Consider the following 18,262-nt stretch of genomic DNA (forward strand, 5'->3'; position numbering starts at 1 on the left):
CACCCAAAACTATACACTACAGGTATACAGGACCCCCCAAACTATACACTACAGGTATACAGAACCCCAAAAACTATACAATACAGGTATAAAGGACCCCCAAACTATATACTACAGGTATACACCCCCCCAAAAAAAAAAAAAAACTTTACACAACAGGCATACAGGACCTCCACCAACTATATACTACAGGTATACAGGACCCCCAAACTATACACCACAGGTATACAGGACCCCCCAACTTTACACTACAGGTATACAGCACCTTCACCAACTATATACTACAGGTACACAGGATTCCCTAACTATACCCTACACCTCCACCAACTATACACTACAGGTATACAGGACCTCCCAACTCTGCACTACAGGTATACAGCACCTTCATCAACTATACATAACAGGTATACAGGACCCCCAAACTATACAGTGCATGTATACAGGACTCCACACACACACACACACACACTCTACACTAAAGGTATACAGCACCTTCACTAACTTTACATAACAGGTGTACAGGACCCCCAAAATATACAGTACAGGTATACAGGACCCACTATACAGTCCAGGTATACAGGACCCCATAACTATGCGGTACAGGTACACAGGACCCAACGAACTATACAGTACAGGTATACAGGAACCTCAAACTATACACTACAGGTATACAGGACCTCCACCCACTATATATTACAGGTATACAGGACCCCCAGAACTACAGTCCAGGTATACAGCCCCCCAACTATACACTACAGGCATACAGGACCCCCCTCAACTGTACACTACAGGTATACAGGACCCCTAAAAACTATACACTTTAGGTATACCAAACATTATATAAATATATATATATATATATATATATATATATATATATATATATATATTGCCAATGTTGTATATGACCAGGCTGTATATAACATTGCCAATGTTGTACTGTATATAACCAGGCTCTGTATAACACTGCCAATGTATATAACCAGGCTCTGTATAACACTGCTAATGTTGTACTGTATATTACCAGGCTGTATATAACACTGCCAATGTTGTACATAACCAGGCTGTATACAGTCTGATCACATGACATCTCAGTTTGGTTTTTAGAAAGTTTAAAGTTTTTAGTTTATTTCTAATGTGCATAAGCTACAATTTACATAAACAGTGCAGAACTGTTGGTTAAATAGGGCTCCTGGTGATTTCCCCATAAACAAAAAAAACAAGGGCATAGATTGGCCACCTGGGCACCCTTAGGACAAATCTAATTAACACACTAACACTTTATATCCGAGCAGCACCGGGTACATTTTCTAGTATTGACTATATATCAAACCATATATGTAATTTAATTTGAAAAAAAAAAACAAACAAAAAACAACACTATTAATTTCTCGGATTTTAATTCCAAATGTCTAATTTATGATAACATGAGCACAGCCTAGTGTCTAATACCAGGCATTACAAGCCTAATTCTGTTTGCAGCTGTGACCTGCATGTGTTCTGTAGTTATCTATACTTATCTATAGCTAAACTGGCATCAGTTACCCTGTCTTAAAATGAACTACATTATACTCAAAAGTATATGTTTAATGTTAGAAAACAGAGAAGTGCAAACCTAATCCCACCCCATCCCTCTTTTGATGCATCCTATGATTTTATTAGCCTTGTCAACCACTGCCTGGCACTGATCACTAAATTTGAATTTACTGCCCCCAAATTTTTCTCAGAAGCAGTGTTACCCAGTGTTTTATTACTTCACACATATATGTACATATTATTTCTAAGGCCAAAGTGCATAACCTTACATTTATCCACGTAACTTGCTATTTTCCTGCCCAAGCCTCCAGCTTCTCCAAATCCCTCTGTAATATTATATTATCCTATTTGGTGATTACTCTACTCTGTAACTCCTCTACAAGTTCACTAATAAACATATTTAAAAGGAGTTGACACAATAAAGCCCTCTGTGGCACCACACTCTTAAAGGAGAAGTCCGGCCAAATTTTTTATTTAAGTATTGTATTGCCCCCCAAAATTATACAAATAACCAATATACACTTATTATGAGAAATGTTTTAACTGCACTTACTACTGAATCAAATCTGCAAATGGTGGCCTCACAAACCATCCTTACTACTACCGCTATCTCCCCGCTGCAGAGGGTTCTGCCACTGCTCTCTCCCAGGTCAGGGAACACCTCTTTCGGCATGCTTGCTCCCCACCACACCCATCAGGACCTGCTCTAATGTCCCCGCTGCTGTTTCTTCCCCACCGGGACTCCACTGCTCACATTCCCCTGCTGGTACCTTGCTGGGGATGGCAGGTCCAGCAGGGTGGGGATCGGGCATGCCAGGGGGAGGTGTCCCTGAGCTGGGGGAGAGTGGTGGTGAAGCCCTCTGCAGCAGGGAGATAGAAGCAGTAGTGGGGAGATAGAGGCATTAGCCGGGACAGCTTTATGTGCACTTTATGTGCATTTCCCGTGATAAATGCATATTGGTAATTTATAACTTTTGGGGGGGCAATAGAATACGTTAATAAAAATTTTGGCTGGTCTTAACTGTTACCAAATCTGAGTATGAGGGTGTAAACCACCCTCTGTTCCCTGTCACTCAGCCAGTTAGGTAACCATTTACATATATTTTCCTCTAGTCCCAACATTCTCATTTTATGTTAAACCGTTAAGACACTTTTTAATGCTCACTGTTGATTTTTTCCTCCATTTGATAAACATTTTTATAAATCACTTCATTTAACAAAAATTATTCCCTACCCTAAAAAAACCACTAAATTCTTAGCCACCAGGTGGCTTTGTCTATATGAGATAAAAGCTTCCCTCTAGCAGGGCTTATTGTAACCCTTTGCTTGCTTTGCTGTTGCTGTGTATTTCATTTCTGCTCACAGGGCACCTTACAAAAGAAGCGCATCAGAAACCCCATCTCTCCCGCATGTCATCTTTGCTAATGTACTGTGCAAATCGTTAGCACAGCAAAGTGCAGCCTGTTAGTATTTAGGCTGTGTTGACACATGCATTCATATTGCATTTTCATAGTAGTGCTCCATCATTTTATTGCGTTACTGCGTCATTTCATTACAGTAATTCATTATTTAATTGCTGTCCAGCTGTCCTTTATTGTATCAACACAATAAAACTCCAACATGTGTGAACATATCCTAAGGCCGTGTTCACGCGTGGCATGTTTTTGTGTTTATGATGTGGTTATGCAGCAATTTTCAAGCTATTTTATTTGACAGAATTACATCAACATTTGTGCTTTTTTAGTGAGATTGCACAATTCCCAGCAAAGTAGTGGGTCATCCATCTGATGGGTTAATACGATAAAACCATGTACTGTAGGTTTTTAAAAAGCTTTTCAAATGTTAGATCTAAACTGATATGTAAAATTTTAACATTTCATGTCTTCAAGCTTTTCTAAAAGGCCCAGTCAAAATTAGTAAAAATATAAACTGGTGCAAGCTGCCCACAGCTCAGCTTTCATTTTACCAAAGGTGGTTGCAGTGAGCAGTCTACATCAGCTTCTATTTGACATCCTTTGATAAATCTTGGCCCAGTATGCTTGAGTGCTATACAGGTTAATATATCCTGTTGCCCTTAGTCACCACATACTCAGTTCTTTCCTTATCTGTCTTGGAATTATTGGCATTCTCCATTGTCAATTCAAGCAAAGGGGTTGTGGGAAAGTGTGTGAATGGCTACAGTTCATAAAGTAAACTAGAAAGTTAATCCTGACGAGGGCAACCGTGACAGTTCCTGAAACGCGTTGATTTTTTACTGAGGATCCGTACAGAGAGTGACGTCACTGAATCTCCCGGGAAGTCAGGGAATCAGACTATCAGGATTTACTGAGGAGCAGTGCCACCGGCACCATCAGAACAGATTAAGAAACATCACCGCATAGTGATTACACAGTGAATCTACTTACCACAGTGAAGCTTCCTTCATGAGCATTGACACATAGACGGATGCTAGCAGATGATCCTATCAGGTACCTTAATTGTATAGTACTTTTTTATGCCATCATTAGCGTTTTCCTTGGACTATCCATTTAGCCACAAAGAATAGGGTACCTAGATTTGCACTGAATGTATTTTATTTAGTATATTTTATGATTAGGGGAACCCACGGGTGCTCACTTTACACATTTAGCAGCAGTAACGGTGCAGTGCTGGTGAGGAGTATCGTCTCTGGTTGAGATAACCCTTCCACACTCTAGCAGTTTAAACTAGAAAGTCATTAGATTGATGAGGATGAAAGTATGTCTCTTATTTAGTTGTTCACTCCATGGTCTGCTAAGACTGTTAGGAGGACTGCCCCCCCCCAGCGATAATCCAGCCTTACCTCATTACAAGGGGCAGGCTGGGGGTGGATTGGTGCTATGGGGGCAGGGAAGTGCTCCTAATGGCTTCAAGCGGATTCAAGTGCTTCAAGTGAACTTACCGGACGGTAGAGTGAAAGACTTAGTGAATGGAAACAGCACCAAGAATGAAGGTAAGAGACATACCTTCCTCCTCCGCACCTCCTGTGCAATAGGGACATATCAGCAGGTTATATTTGTTTAACCTGCTGATAGTTCCCCTTTAATGTTATGCTTAGGGCTGAAGTGTCAAGGAGGCTGTGATGAGCTGCAGCATGCATGCTTCCTCCTTCCCCCACAGCCTCTTTGGCACTTGAGTTCTGACCATAATCTAATGTAAAATAATCTACTAACAGATTCCCTCTGAATTACGTGATATATATATAACATGTCCTACCTGGACAACCCTTCAAATTTTCTGATTTGAGATGATCCAAAGATACCCAAACTTGTTGTTATGCCATGCATAAGACATCAATAACAGATCATACACGTGTTTGGTAACATGTTTATTTGTCACAAGTGGCACTAGAAAACAGATGACAATTTACTTGAAGCATGCAGAGGTTTTCAGGCACCATTATCACACCAACACTATTTTGTACCTCTCCTGGTAAGTTGAAGGAACTGTTCAGTGGAATGTATATACTGAGTGCATATAACCGTCGATACTTCAGGGCCATATACAGGGAGAGGTAGAGAAAGACATGAACACTCCTACTGTCTGTGACATGTAAACATAGACTAGATACTAAATATACAAAGCATAAAAGTTCAAAGCCAGTATATATGATATACACTACAGTGGTGTTCAGGTTGTTTCTATGGTCCTGCTGGCTATCCGTGAAAAGTATAACAGCAAAACATTTGCTTCATACTAGAACAATTATGCCTGGTTAATGTTTCCTCCCTTTTATCATGTATACGTATAACTATGTATTTATAGTTTACACTGTACTTTACTGATCACTGTGTTTATACTTTGTGACTATGTCCTCTTGTATATAAATGTGTGGGACCATAGGCTGCCATATACTGCTCTTGTATGGAACTGTAATATGAGGATATTCATCATTATTCTATTATAGGAAAATAGCTCCATTATATGGCTTCAGATGAAGCCGTATGTTCACAGGTGACACACTTAGGACATTATTGCATCTTATGTACAAAATGGCAGGAAATCCTATGTGTGAACATACACATCTTCCAAGTCATTGGACATCAAGCAGGTTTAGCTGTGGCGTTTATTTCTATATAGTATAAAAACTGAGCAAATTCAGCTTTAGGCTTTGTTCACACAGTGTATTTTTTAAGACAAGAATGGCCGTTGTTTGCAATTAAAACAACGGTCGTTCTTGTCTTAAAATAATGCACTGTACTGAAGTCTATGGGGAACAACCACCGTTGTTCACACACTATATTAAGCAACAGCCATTGTTCACACATTGTTCACACATTGCATTGAACTCTATGGCTAATTGGATTGCAGGCACACCCAAATGTGCCCGCAATCCAAATAAAATTAAATGATGTTTCTGTGGCTGATATGGCAGAATCAGCCACAGAAACATGGCAAACAATGGCAAACAAGGGCCTTGTCAGACAACGGACATTGTTATTACATAGTGTGAACATAGTCTTAATAGGCTGCATCTCACACCCAGGATTAAAACACTGACTATATATGCGCATATTGTAGATAGATTTTAATCATAGAAAACTTATACAAAGGACACATATGAAAAATGGACAAATTAGCAGTGTATTATATCCTATACAGCAAACATCGAGTGTATAGTCAAAGAAATGGTACCACTTAGAAGACTGACATTCATGTGGATGAAAAGAAAGGTGACATTATAAAGTTGTTACATTTGGTCAGAAAATTAGATGTATTCACTAGAAAGGTTATCCCAAGATTGAAATGTATCACCTGTCCACAGCATAAGTGATATCTAGGGGACCTCCATACAGAGTAAAAAAAAGTGGTGGCTGAGAATGCAAGCTGACTTTCCATTCCCACATTGGACATGGGATCTCTGTCTCTGATCATTGAAGGTCCCAGTGGTCAGACCAATTTATCCTGTGAACTGGTATTAGATTGACACTCAGCCCAAACTGACTCGCCGAGTCACACAATGCTTATTGTGTGGACCAGAATTTTATCGATGTAACTCTGTGAGACACCCAGTGAGTCTTATATAGGTACATTTAGAGGCCAGAAAAGTCTTTTTTGATTAAGTAGAGAGTATGGCACCCACTTTCCCTTACACTGCTTGTGCCAAGGGGGTTAAAAAGCTTTTGGATTGAGTTGCCCTTTAACTGTCATTCTTAGGATAACCCCTTTAAGGTAGTGTTACATGACTATATGCTCTTAGATGTGCTCTAATATGTAACTGCCATAAGTACCATAAAAAAATGGAAAAGACTTGCATATGTCAAATCTTTATTGCAAAGTTTACCTTATTATCATTTTACTTTGTTTTTTTTAATGGCTGTAACCTGCTTATGGCAGTTCACAAACTAGGGAGTATTTTACTCTATGCATTGCAAAACCTACTGATAGTTCCCAGTAGCCGCCGAAGTCTTCTCACCGAGACCGGTCATCGTCTCGAGTGACGCTGCTTTCCAGATAATTAATGATATATGCTAATTCACTGATTAGGAGCACTGCCCCCCCCCCCAAGCACTGTTTGTCCCACCCACCGCCTCCACCGCTCACGCCTCCTGATGCATATTCCAGCCTCCTTGCTTATGCATATGCGTGAGCGGTGTAGGTGGTGGGAGGGTCGAACGGTGGTTTGGGGAACTGAAAAACGTCCCCAGTAAATTAGCATATTTGTATTGCATTAGTTATCCTGAAAATGGCATCACTTAAAATGGTGAGAAGACTGACACCGGTAAGAAGACTTTGATGGCTACCAGAAACTAATGAACGAACCTGTTGATAGTACCCTTTTAATTTTACTAGATGTTAAAGCCTAGAGCAAAAAATTTACCTTTTGAATAATAAAAAGTTTAGCAACTCTCTAAATAATTTGCTTTGAGGATCTCTCTCAGGGTGGATACTGAGGCTTAGTATAATTGAGCCATCTTAGTTACACATAGGGGGAGATTTATCAAAGGGTGTAAAATTTAGACTGGTGCAAACTGCCCACAGCAACCAATCACAGCTCAGCTTTCCTTTCAGAACTGCCTAAAGCTGAGCTGTGATTAGTTGCTGTGGGTAGTTTGCACCAGTCTAAATTTTACACCCTTTGATAAATCTCCCCCATAATCTTTACAGTGAATATTGCATTGAACAGTAATAAATTAAGAGTGGTAGGAGTCACTTGACGGACTGTTGCAAAATCCTCAAACATCTAATTGGCGGGGTGCCAAGTGTCAGACCCCAGTCAGTCTGGGATGGATGGCTTATCCTAATGATAGGCTATAAGGTCTAAGGGGGAGATTTATCAAAGGGTGTAAAATTAAGACTGGTGCAAACTGCCCACAGCAACCAATCACAGCTCAGCTTTCATCTCTGGTAAAATGAAAGAGGAGCTGTGATTGGTTGCTGGAGCCAGTTTGCACCAGTCTAAATTTTACAACCTTTGATAAATATCCCCCTAAATCTTCATATTATTTAACAATAGATCAATAGAATATAACATTAAGGCTATGTTGCCATAATGTCTTTTTAGGCAAAACAAATGAAGATGGCCACAATTAAAGTTTATGATTATTATTTGCTTTCATTGTTATAAAAATGGCTTTTTTTCCACCTAAAAAGACAGTGTGTGAACATAGCCTAAAAATGTGTTTTATCAATTTCCTCCAATATGTCAATTTCTCCACAGTTTCCTCGGGTAAATTCTGCCGTATATTTGAATGGGTTTGACTCAACGTGAAAACTTATGAATAAAAAAATAAAGTTAATAAACACATTAGAAAGCTATTCGCACTGCAGTGCTAGATACTGAATTTTACTCGATACTGGACTTTTTTTTTTATATCAGTAAAAAATTGGTGTAATAGCGTCAGTATTGCCTATAGGAACAGTGGCAATATTTACAATGGAGATCAGCAGAATTATGATTGGTTGCTATTGGGAACACTAACATTGTTTCTGATTATTATTTAACGTGGAAAGATAACACAAGGAAACGCAAGAACAGTTCTCCTCTTGTCCAACATCATAATGAAACGTAAAATTATTTCTCAGAATGTTGACCAATCTTTAGAAGAATTCACCAGCTTGGAGTAAGGGTAGGAAGAGGAGCGAGATAAGAGGCCATGATGTATTAAAGGCGAAGATACTGACTCCAGCACATCTCCCCAGCTTCTCTGTGTAAGGAGAAAAAGAAGGAAACTGCTAAATCCTCTGCTACTTGCAGCTCAATACAGACTCTGAATCACTGTATTACAACATAAGAAGCAATACTTAGCTGAGATGTTTAGCTTAGGCCTCTCTATACTTAACCCAGTAATATATTGCAGTGATGCTACAGTAGGTTCAAGAAAACCCTTCATGCAGCGGCTAATGTCTATCAAATGTTTTGTTCACATTGGGCAACTAAAACATCAGAACCTAACCTAATAGCAGTAATATATTATTTGCTCTACTGCCTATATAAACAACTAATAGATTATTCACCTCATTCTTCTTTCATCACTGGGTTATCAGGTGATCTTGTGTCTTTCTTCCTAAGAATCTACTGGCATTATTTCTCAAACTGTTCCCACTGCTTATACTAGTCCTGAGAATGTTTCCTGATTATTTACATGACCAGCTTCTTATGTTTTGTTAGTCATATGGGCAGGATCTGTAACTGGTTCTTTGGGCCAGTCGGTAACACATTGGCTATAGGTTGGCATCCCTTTTTTTTTTTACATTTTGCCAAAGGACAGCCCTACATAAAGCTAAAAACATGTTGTGAATTCAGCCTTAAGACCCATTCACATTACGGAATCAGCGCAGAAATTCAGCTCGGAACCTCTGCCCACGGACTCCGTGCCGAATGCTGCCTGCTATCTCTTTGTGAGGCCTTGTGCTCCTCCACTCTCTGAGTCTTCAATTCTTTGAGCGGAGAGGCGATGCGACCGGAATTCTAGCAAATTCCCCAATTTGTAGTCAGTACATATTTATGGTTTAAAGAGACTATCAATTTTGATTGTGTCCCTCTCCTAATGTACCTCTCATCTTACCTTTACTAACGTTGATAGCTACTGTTTGGTTGATGGTGAGGTCTTCCGGAATGTTTACAGTGCAAGAATACTGGCCTAAATCGGAGGCGTTGTACCGCTCAATGTGCAGCTGGACTAGGCCACGTTCTGTATACACACTGGCTCTGTTATGATATTTGTCATTGAAGTGATTCAGATTTATGGTACTGAGGATAGTCTCAGGTTCCTTTTTACGTTTCAGTTTGAATTCATAGCGCAGTGGATTGTTGGTTATGTTCATATAACGGCAGTCTAAACGAAGTGTTGGACCACGCCCCATCAGGCAGGCTGTGAATCTTGTGATTTTCTGTGCACAGCATGCCTGCAATACTGAAAAGATAAATGCAAAAACATGGAAGAAAATTGATGAAAATAAATTTTAAAAACAAAGCACTTCTAAAGTTTTTTGTTGAGCGAATTTTCCGAACACTCGGATGTGGCCGAACCTGAATTCTCGGCATTTGACTCCAGGTGGCTGTAGTAGTAGGATGCAGCCCTAGGGAGCCCAGGAAAACATCGATACAGCCATAGGCAAGTTTGCTCAACACTGCTCATTTATGCTCACACTTATTAGAAATGAAAAGTTGGAGAAACAAGAAAATTCTTACATCTCAATTACCCCTCGCACAGGCACTGGGTGGGGGTAGGGGGCAATAAAAAACAAACACCAAAGTCTGCAGGTTTAGGCAACTTTAAAGTGTCACTGTCGTTATAACTTTCAAAATCTAAATTAACAGTAGATATGAAATAAAGCAAGTTTGCATTATACATTCATTATTTTGTTGTTGTTATCATGCTGTAAAACAAAGCTGAACTTACCAGAAGCTGAACTTACCAGAAATCCAGTCCAGTCTCCTGAAGGCAGATTTTCCGAATTGTATTGGTTAAAAAAAACAGACTAAACAATGGAATTCCGGCCAGTACAGAGAGTTACAGCTCAATGTGTTCATCAATCACATGACTGCCTTCTCTCTGTGAGCGCTCAGATGGCCTGGGATACACAGGACTTCCTGTTTTCTGACTGTTTCCTGTTTTTTTAGAAAAAAAAAAGTCAGAAAACAGGAAAGGCCGTGTTTTCCATGATAACTAAAAAAAACAAAACATGAATGTAAAGGGAAAACTTGCTTTATATCACATCTACTGTTTAGATTTTGAAAGTTATAATGACAGTGACACTTAAAGGTATATGAGTACCTTCAGTGGTCTCGGCATGTAGACACAGAAACCTTTTTTGCTAGCAAGGAGACGACCCTAGTAGTTTGTGCAAAGAAGTCTTTATGAGTAAAGGAATGGCTATAGTAGTTCAAGTTATAGAGTTATAGAGAAACCTTGATGCAATATGTACAAAAGGATGCCCACATTAAAGCGTAACTGTCATTTCAGGGCCATTTTTTTGAAACCATTAAATATCAACAGTTCAAGTGATTTTAAGAAACTCTGTAATAGGTTTTATAAACCAAAAGAGTTTCCTTTTGGACTTAAAAAGCAATCTCCCAGCCTCCCCCCTCACTGCAGAAGCAGCAGGATTTCTGTGTCCATTATGTGGCTATGGAGAGGGGAGGGGCTGTTAGGAGTGACTGAGCACGGAGCAGTCCTGCACAGCACAACACCCTGCAATCTTCTCTCAGTAAGTTCATAGATAAGCACTGACTTTTCTGACCCCAGAATCCTGCGATTTAGGTGCTCAGAGAGTCTACAAACAGCTGACCTTCATGTCACCTCTTCCTGCTCCCTCATCTCCCTCGGCCCCTCCCCCTCCATAAGGATAGAATGGAGAGAGCAGAGCCCGTCTTCACTGGCTTCTCTGTAATGAAGACGTGTTTGCCTGATAATGCACAGATAAGAAGTCGGGGGGTGGGGGGTGGAGGCTGGGAGATTGCTTCCTGAGTACAGAAGGAGGCTTTTTGGCTTATAAAACCTATTACAGAGTTTCTTAAAATCGCTTATACTACTGATTTCTGCAATAAAAAAAAATATGACAGTTACGCTTTAATCTGATCAGAGGCTTACACACACAAAGAAAATAATAATAGTAGTAATAATAATAATAAGAATAAGAAGCAACAACTTGTCCATTGTAGTCTGATATTGGAAATTGTAGAAAATTGTAATGCAAGGCGTTTAGATGATTTTATATGGCGCTTACCAGCAGCTATTATCATCATTGGCAGTAAGTAATTCATGTTTCTTCTTTATTGGCACCTATGCAGAAAGACAGAAACATCAATAAACAAAAATTCACTTACATTTACTCTTCAGTTAACCTTGCTTTAGAGATGGGCTTGAATTTAGAGAAGTCCATTGAATTTACTAGTAAAAACGGTGAAAAGATGGTGAAAAAGATAAACTAAAAAATAACGTTTGGTGTTTGCAAAAGATGTCCGCAAGTAGTCATGATCATTATTTTGACGCCCGTGCAGACAACATCAATAATTTTATACACTGTGTGCAATGGACACCCGTCATTCCATTGACTTTAATGCAATGCAATTAAATCACCAAAATAACGAGCGTCTTTTTAAATAGAAAAAGCGGACGCCTTTTCTCTTTTTTGACGTTGTATGAACATAGCGTGGTAAGTAAAAATTCCCTAAGCTCAAAGTTGTAGCCAATAAGTTTAATGTACCATGTGTTCAGGTTCAGATTTTGTTTAGGTTCAGTTGAAACTAGTTTTATTCCAAACACATGGTCCAGGCAACAACAGTTTTGTGCTGGTATGTGCTTCAGGGGCTGAGAGGAAGCACATAGCAGCGCAAAACAATCATTGTACAGTATGTATCCCCAACCAAGTGTTTAAGATAATACTTTTTTCATGCTTCAGGTGAGCGCTGCATGTCTTTCTGTCTACTGGGTGGAATCTCTACTTACTGTATCTCTACTTACTGCTCACTGCCCAGAGCACCACCAAGTGGATGTTTTAGATGTGTCCCCAGCAATACCACTTGATGACTAGATAGTGCTAAGGTAATAATTTTTTGTATAGTTGAAACTGGTGGTACAGGTGCATCCTCTCTTGGATGTCACACAGCAGACTTTAGGGACTGAAAAGAAGCATCCCAGCTTCAGCTAGAAGGGAAGACTTTATAGACATTTCAATTTTGAGCAGTGAAAGAGGGTAGGAAAAAGTCGACTGCTTCACTAAAGGATAAAATTTCACTAAGGCTTGGTTCACACTGCGTTTTCGCAGTCCGTTTTTCAATTCCTTATTATGAAAAAAAAAAAAACTGATGAAAAAATGTGTGTGTTTGGTTAAGGTTTTTGTGTACACCTTAAAGAATGCATTTTGATCAGATATTTTTAACCTTTTTTTATGCTGGAAGTCAATGAAAAACAGATGCATACAAATGCATCAGTTTTTTCATCCATTTTTTGCATAAAGCGTAAAAAAAACGGACTGCAAAAAAAATTGATGGGCTCTACATTAGATTTTTTTCTGAGGAACCTTCCTAAAACATCAGAGCAACAATAAAAATCAACTACATAACTTTCTCTTCAAAATGTCTAGTGACTTGAGTGTATCCAAAAATATACTTGTCATTACTGTGGTAGCTTTCACATGTATGCTTCCACAGATATTGAATTGTCGCCAAACCTGATCAAAACTGAAGCTACTGAACTGTAATGTTGGAAATTCAGAATAAGTAAGTGGGGCGTTGGACCCAAGTACTACACATTGTGCTCATTTTAAGGGTCAATTTTGCAGTTTTGCAAGTAAATGTGAATACAGAAAGCTTCGAAGAAGTATTTCAATTGACCTAATATCCAAAGTACAGCGTGCTACCTTTCTAAAAAAAAAGAAAAGAAAAAGGAAACCTTAGTAACCTTGCTTGGTCCAGCTCTTCGGTCCACCTCACTCCGTGCTATCCTGATGGATGCCGTGTGTTTTGAACATCATCAGGGATGAGTCATCAGAAGTGTGTCATTAGAAATTATAGGGCTGATTTACTAACGTGATTCAGGCTGCAAATTGTTGAGTTTTTTTTACTTTCCCTGTCAGTTTGGTGCTGATATATTTACTAAAGGTGCACAACACAATTTATCCAAAAACCCAGTAAACTTGTCATTTTTGTCCAAAAACCTGCCAAGTGGGCGTGTCGTGGGAGTGCCATGGGTGTGTCATTTAAACCCGATACAACTGGCAGATTTATTTATTTTTCAGGTATTCTATACTAAAAAACAGCTACTCCTAGTATGGTGGGATAGTCGGGTTTTAGTTTTGTCCTGTGAAAAACCTTCCATATTTACTAAGGGCATGCACCACATTAATAAATTTGCCACAAAAAACCCCCACACAAACAACAGCATAATGGCTTAAAATTTAGGCATTGTTAGTAAATGAGGCCCAATGTGCTATGTGGTTTGTGTTGCATAACTTCACAGTATACAGTGGTACCTTGGTTTAAGAGTAACTTGGTTTAAGAGCATTTTGGTTTAGGAGCTCACAGTTTTTCAGAATTGTGACTTGGTTTAAGAGCATTGCTTTCTTGTAAGAGCTTCCTGTACTGGGTGGGAGGCGAAGTGGGGAAAGGGCATGGTCTGCCTAGCGGGGTCTACAGCCCTGTACTCTGACCCAGGAAGTCTCCATTACCTTCTAAATCACAGCAGACCCACTTCAGGCTGGGGCTTGCATCAGAGGACAGGTCTGTGGAAGTAATCTCTTCATAGCTGTAACCCCTTTCTCCCCGGACAGAGAGTGCTGCATGTATGTGCACACATCTGCCCTGCTCATTACTTCATGCTCCCTGCAGTTTCTGTCCACCCTTCCCATCCTCTCCATTACTGTACAGTAACTTACGATATCACAGATTCTGCTGTTTGTGAATGTTTGTTTTATTAGTTTTACATGTTATTTACAATAATAAATATTAATTTTTGGGGTGTGGAACCAATTGTCTGCAGAACAGTGATTTCTTATGGGAAAATTTGCTTTGGTTTAAGAGTGGATTTGGATTACAAGCACGGTCCTGGAACGAATAATGCTTGTAACCAAAGGCACTACTGTATTACAATGATGCTTTGGAGCCAGCTTACTCTACTCTATCATTAATTTATCTGTATAGAAACTAAGACTTTTTTTTTTTTTTTTTTACATCATGTAAATGTGAAAATGTATATACTCAGATGTGCTGTAGATGGAGAAGGGGGCGAAATGCAGTATATATTGTAGTATACATATTGACAAAGCCCATGAGGATTAGTTTTGAAAAATACTGCCCTTCCTTTGTGTTATTAGTAGTCTATTAGGATTTGAATTTAATCCTATTTATGTATATGGATCTATTAGGGCATATTAGCGTATATTAACTAATCCTGGCCTTACTATTAAAAGGTTTGCCCATAATTAATTTTAATGTGGCATGCACCATTTCTGAGCCTGCTGTTTTGTGCTGAAGGCACAGAAAAATATGTGTAAGCTGCTCTCTCAATATCTCCCTCCTCCTCTATCCCTTCAGGGACGGCTCATGTAACCATCTCCCTGGCCGACTGATTCTGCACTGTAATGCAGGGAGGGTAATCTGAGGTCAAGTTGATGATGACCTCACTTCAATTTATGCTCCCGACATCACAGAGTGCAGAGAGAGCCGGCCAGGGACACTGTTTACATGAATTCTTTCTAAAGGGAGGGGGGAGGAGGGGGTCATGGAGAGAACAGCTCACAAATAATTTTCTGTGTCTTCTTTAGAAAGCACAAGGCTCAGAACTGGGGGATGAGACCGAAAAGGTAATAACAAATATGGAACAAATAGGGGAATGCCCCTTTAAAGATTGTAGTGAAGGCACTAAGCTGACATGGATTGAACTTGGGATAGCACATTATCTACCTTATGATCTTTTGTAAATATGTTTACCATTGTGAGACATACAGGCCACGCCCTGTTTTACAAAAAGTTTAGACGTTTCCAAAAAATCCAAAATGTGCAATAAATGTCTATCTCCTATCTATCTATCTGTCTATCTCCTATCTATCTCCTATCTCTCTCTCTCTCTCTCTCTCTCTATCTATCTATCTAATGTTAATTGTAAAATGAAACTCATTACCATTAGAGGTCAGTGGAGCAATTTCTATTTGGTCTTGTGGGAGTCTCATATAACTTTCCAAAAAGCATTTTTCTTGTATATTATTTTGTGTAGCTAATATGAAACAGCTCTCTATAACCTATTTGCAGATTTTTGTAGGTTTTCTACATTACACGATAGCTTAAGTTTGGAATCTATGTCTTTCACTATCTTATAACACATATAGTACAGTAGATTGGAGTCTATCCAAGACTTCAGATTTAGACCAAAAGTTCTATTCAGTCTGTTCAGTCCTTCAATATTATATTTTCTTTGCAATATTTTAGTTAGCAATAATTTTTTTTGTTTTGTTTTTTTATTCAACCTTTGTAGTAGATTGTTGTTTTTCCATGCCATGGAAGCTTAACTTTACTATCATGATGATTTATCTACTCTCAGCTGGACATACTGTATGTTCCGAGTATCCAGTGTCCTTGAAGGAAAGAGTTAACCGTCCACATGTAAAGGAAGCATTTTTGAAGGTCGCACTATCCTCTCAGTCTGTTTCTCACATTATATATAAAGTTTCCTATTTAGTTATTAAATATGTGCATACAGATAGATCAGTGCCAAATTTGCCATTTTTAGTGGATTGTGGATAAAATGCAAATTACCTGCATTCCTGTCTAAAGCTAATTATAACATAATACAGATGATAAGGTTATATGTATGCAGACATGTCTTGTTCCCTTTTACATGACCACATGTACACAATACCTAATGTGCTAACATGTATTCTTTTGTCCCATGCACTTAACTGAGTCCCCCTAAAAAACAGGTACAAATTACACTGTGAAGTGAACCTCTATGCATGGTCCTCATGTTTATCCTACCTGATACAATGGAGTGCATGCATCTTTGCTCTAGTTGGCTATAAGGATGCGTTACCTTCTTCCCTGAGTCTGTTCACAGGATCTCTGCAGCAGTCAGACAGCTGCCTCCCTCTGCCGCAATGTTCTGCTTCTTACTGCAGTAAGGGGAGGGATAGCTGGAACACTTCCAGACAGCAGGGGAGGAGGTGGCGTGCCCCGTATGCTCTGGAACTTTCTAATGAGGATGTTATAGGAAGCGTCCTTCATAGTATAGTGAAATCAAACGTATCTTAATGGAACATGGAAAGAACATGTCTGTTAACAAATTGGACGGTGTAATGCATATGTGGATGTGAACATTAGTGAACTGACCATGTATGTGTAATGTAGCCCACTATAACATTTCTTTATACATCATGTCACTGTGATCAGGTTGAGTTTTTGTTGGTCAGATTCCCCATTTACCTTATGGGAGCTGGGTTAGGCTACGTTCACATCAGCGTTTGACCATCTGGCACCATTCCGTCTACCTTTTCCGTTTTGGAGTAAGCAAAACGGAAACTGTCGGATCCGTTAAAATCCCCATAGATTCCCATGATATATTAGTGTGCTCTGTTTGCCCTAATTCTGCTCCGTTTGCATGCAATCCGTTCAAGATCCGTTTCTTTAAACGGAGGAAAAAATTGTGTTTGCAGTATTTTTAAAAAACGGATTACAAACGGAAAGTGCACTTCCGTTTTTTTTTATTACATTGTAGTCAATGAGGACGGATCTAAAACGGAAGGTATTTCCGTTCACATCCGTTTTTTTTTTCATCCGTTTTTGCACTGAGCATGAGCAGAAGCAGCAAGAAACCAAAGAAGAAAAATAAACGGATAGAAAAACGGATGCTGACTGATGCAAACAGATGCAAGCTGATGTACAAAAGTCAGTTTTTTTTAATACAAACGGACCATTTAAAAAAGATGAACATTTTTCAATCAGTTTGCATCAGTCTGCTCATCAGTTTATGCTCATCCCTTTAATTAATATAGACGTATCCGTTAGAAACAAAGAAAAACACTGATGTGAACGTGGCCTTACTTGTTTATAACGTTACAGCATAGCATAAACATAAAGGATTTTTGTGGCTTCATATAAATGCTACTGACCTAAAATGGGTGCACAGAAAGGTAGATAGGGTGGTACATTAGCATTTTTTTTACGCCGTTCGCCCTGGGGTAAAACTGTCTTGTTATATATTTTCCTCATATTACAACCATATGTAACTTGTATAACTTTTATTTTATTTAATGGCTTTTAAAAAATTCAATCAATTTTTAAGAAATAAATTTTCCTTAACCCCTTAGTGACCGCCGATACGGCTTTTTACGGCGGTCACTAAGGGGCCTTATTCTGCTGCCATCAGCTTTTTACGGCGATGGCAGAGAATAAGATAGCGGGGCCGGGTAGGCCCCCACCCCATCCCCCCAGCTACCCGAGGTAGCTGAGGGGTTGGGGCAGTGTGTGGGTCCGCCGCCAAGTGCGCATGCTCTCCATAACCAGCCAACTCTGAAAATTTAAAGTGACAGAGACCAATTTGGTCTCTGTCACTAAACTATGATTACTGAGATAGAAAATATCACAGTAATCATAGAAATACAGTGAAAAATATGTGTAAAAAGTACAAAAAGTGAAAAACATACAAAAAAAATAAAACACACTTTTTATTATAGTAATAATTGCTGTTTACTCCCAAATTACCCCTACCCCCCCCCCCCCCCAGATTACACGTAACCACCTCTGGTTGCACGTAACCACCTCTGGTTGCCA

At 39.3% G+C, this 18,262-nt stretch overlaps 1 protein-coding gene across 2 annotated transcripts; it reads right to left on the reverse strand.

The window, feature by feature from the left end:
- Window positions 1–7,969: 7,969 nt before the first annotated feature.
- THY1 (Thy-1 cell surface antigen) lies at window positions 7,970–16,600 on the reverse strand. 2 transcript variants are annotated; one of them, XM_069948220.1, is made up of 4 exons: window positions 16,527–16,600; window positions 11,728–11,783; window positions 9,564–9,911; window positions 7,970–8,702 (listed from the first exon to the last, which is right to left on the reverse strand). In XM_069948220.1, the coding sequence occupies exons 2-4, from the start codon at window positions 11,762–11,764 to the stop codon at window positions 8,596–8,598; spliced, it is 492 nt and encodes a 163-aa protein (XP_069804321.1). In that variant the 5' UTR covers window positions 11,765–11,783; window positions 16,527–16,600; the 3' UTR covers window positions 7,970–8,595. The 2 variants fall into 2 exon arrangements, with proteins under 2 accessions (XP_069804321.1, XP_069804322.1); XM_069948221.1 differs by having other exon boundaries at window positions 16,472–16,579.
- Between the last annotated feature and the right edge of the window lie 1,662 nt (window positions 16,601–18,262).

Source organism: Dendropsophus ebraccatus, chromosome 12, assembly GCF_027789765.1.
Source record: "Dendropsophus ebraccatus isolate aDenEbr1 chromosome 12, aDenEbr1.pat, whole genome shotgun sequence".
Taxonomy (NCBI): Eukaryota; Metazoa; Chordata; class Amphibia; order Anura; family Hylidae; genus Dendropsophus; species Dendropsophus ebraccatus.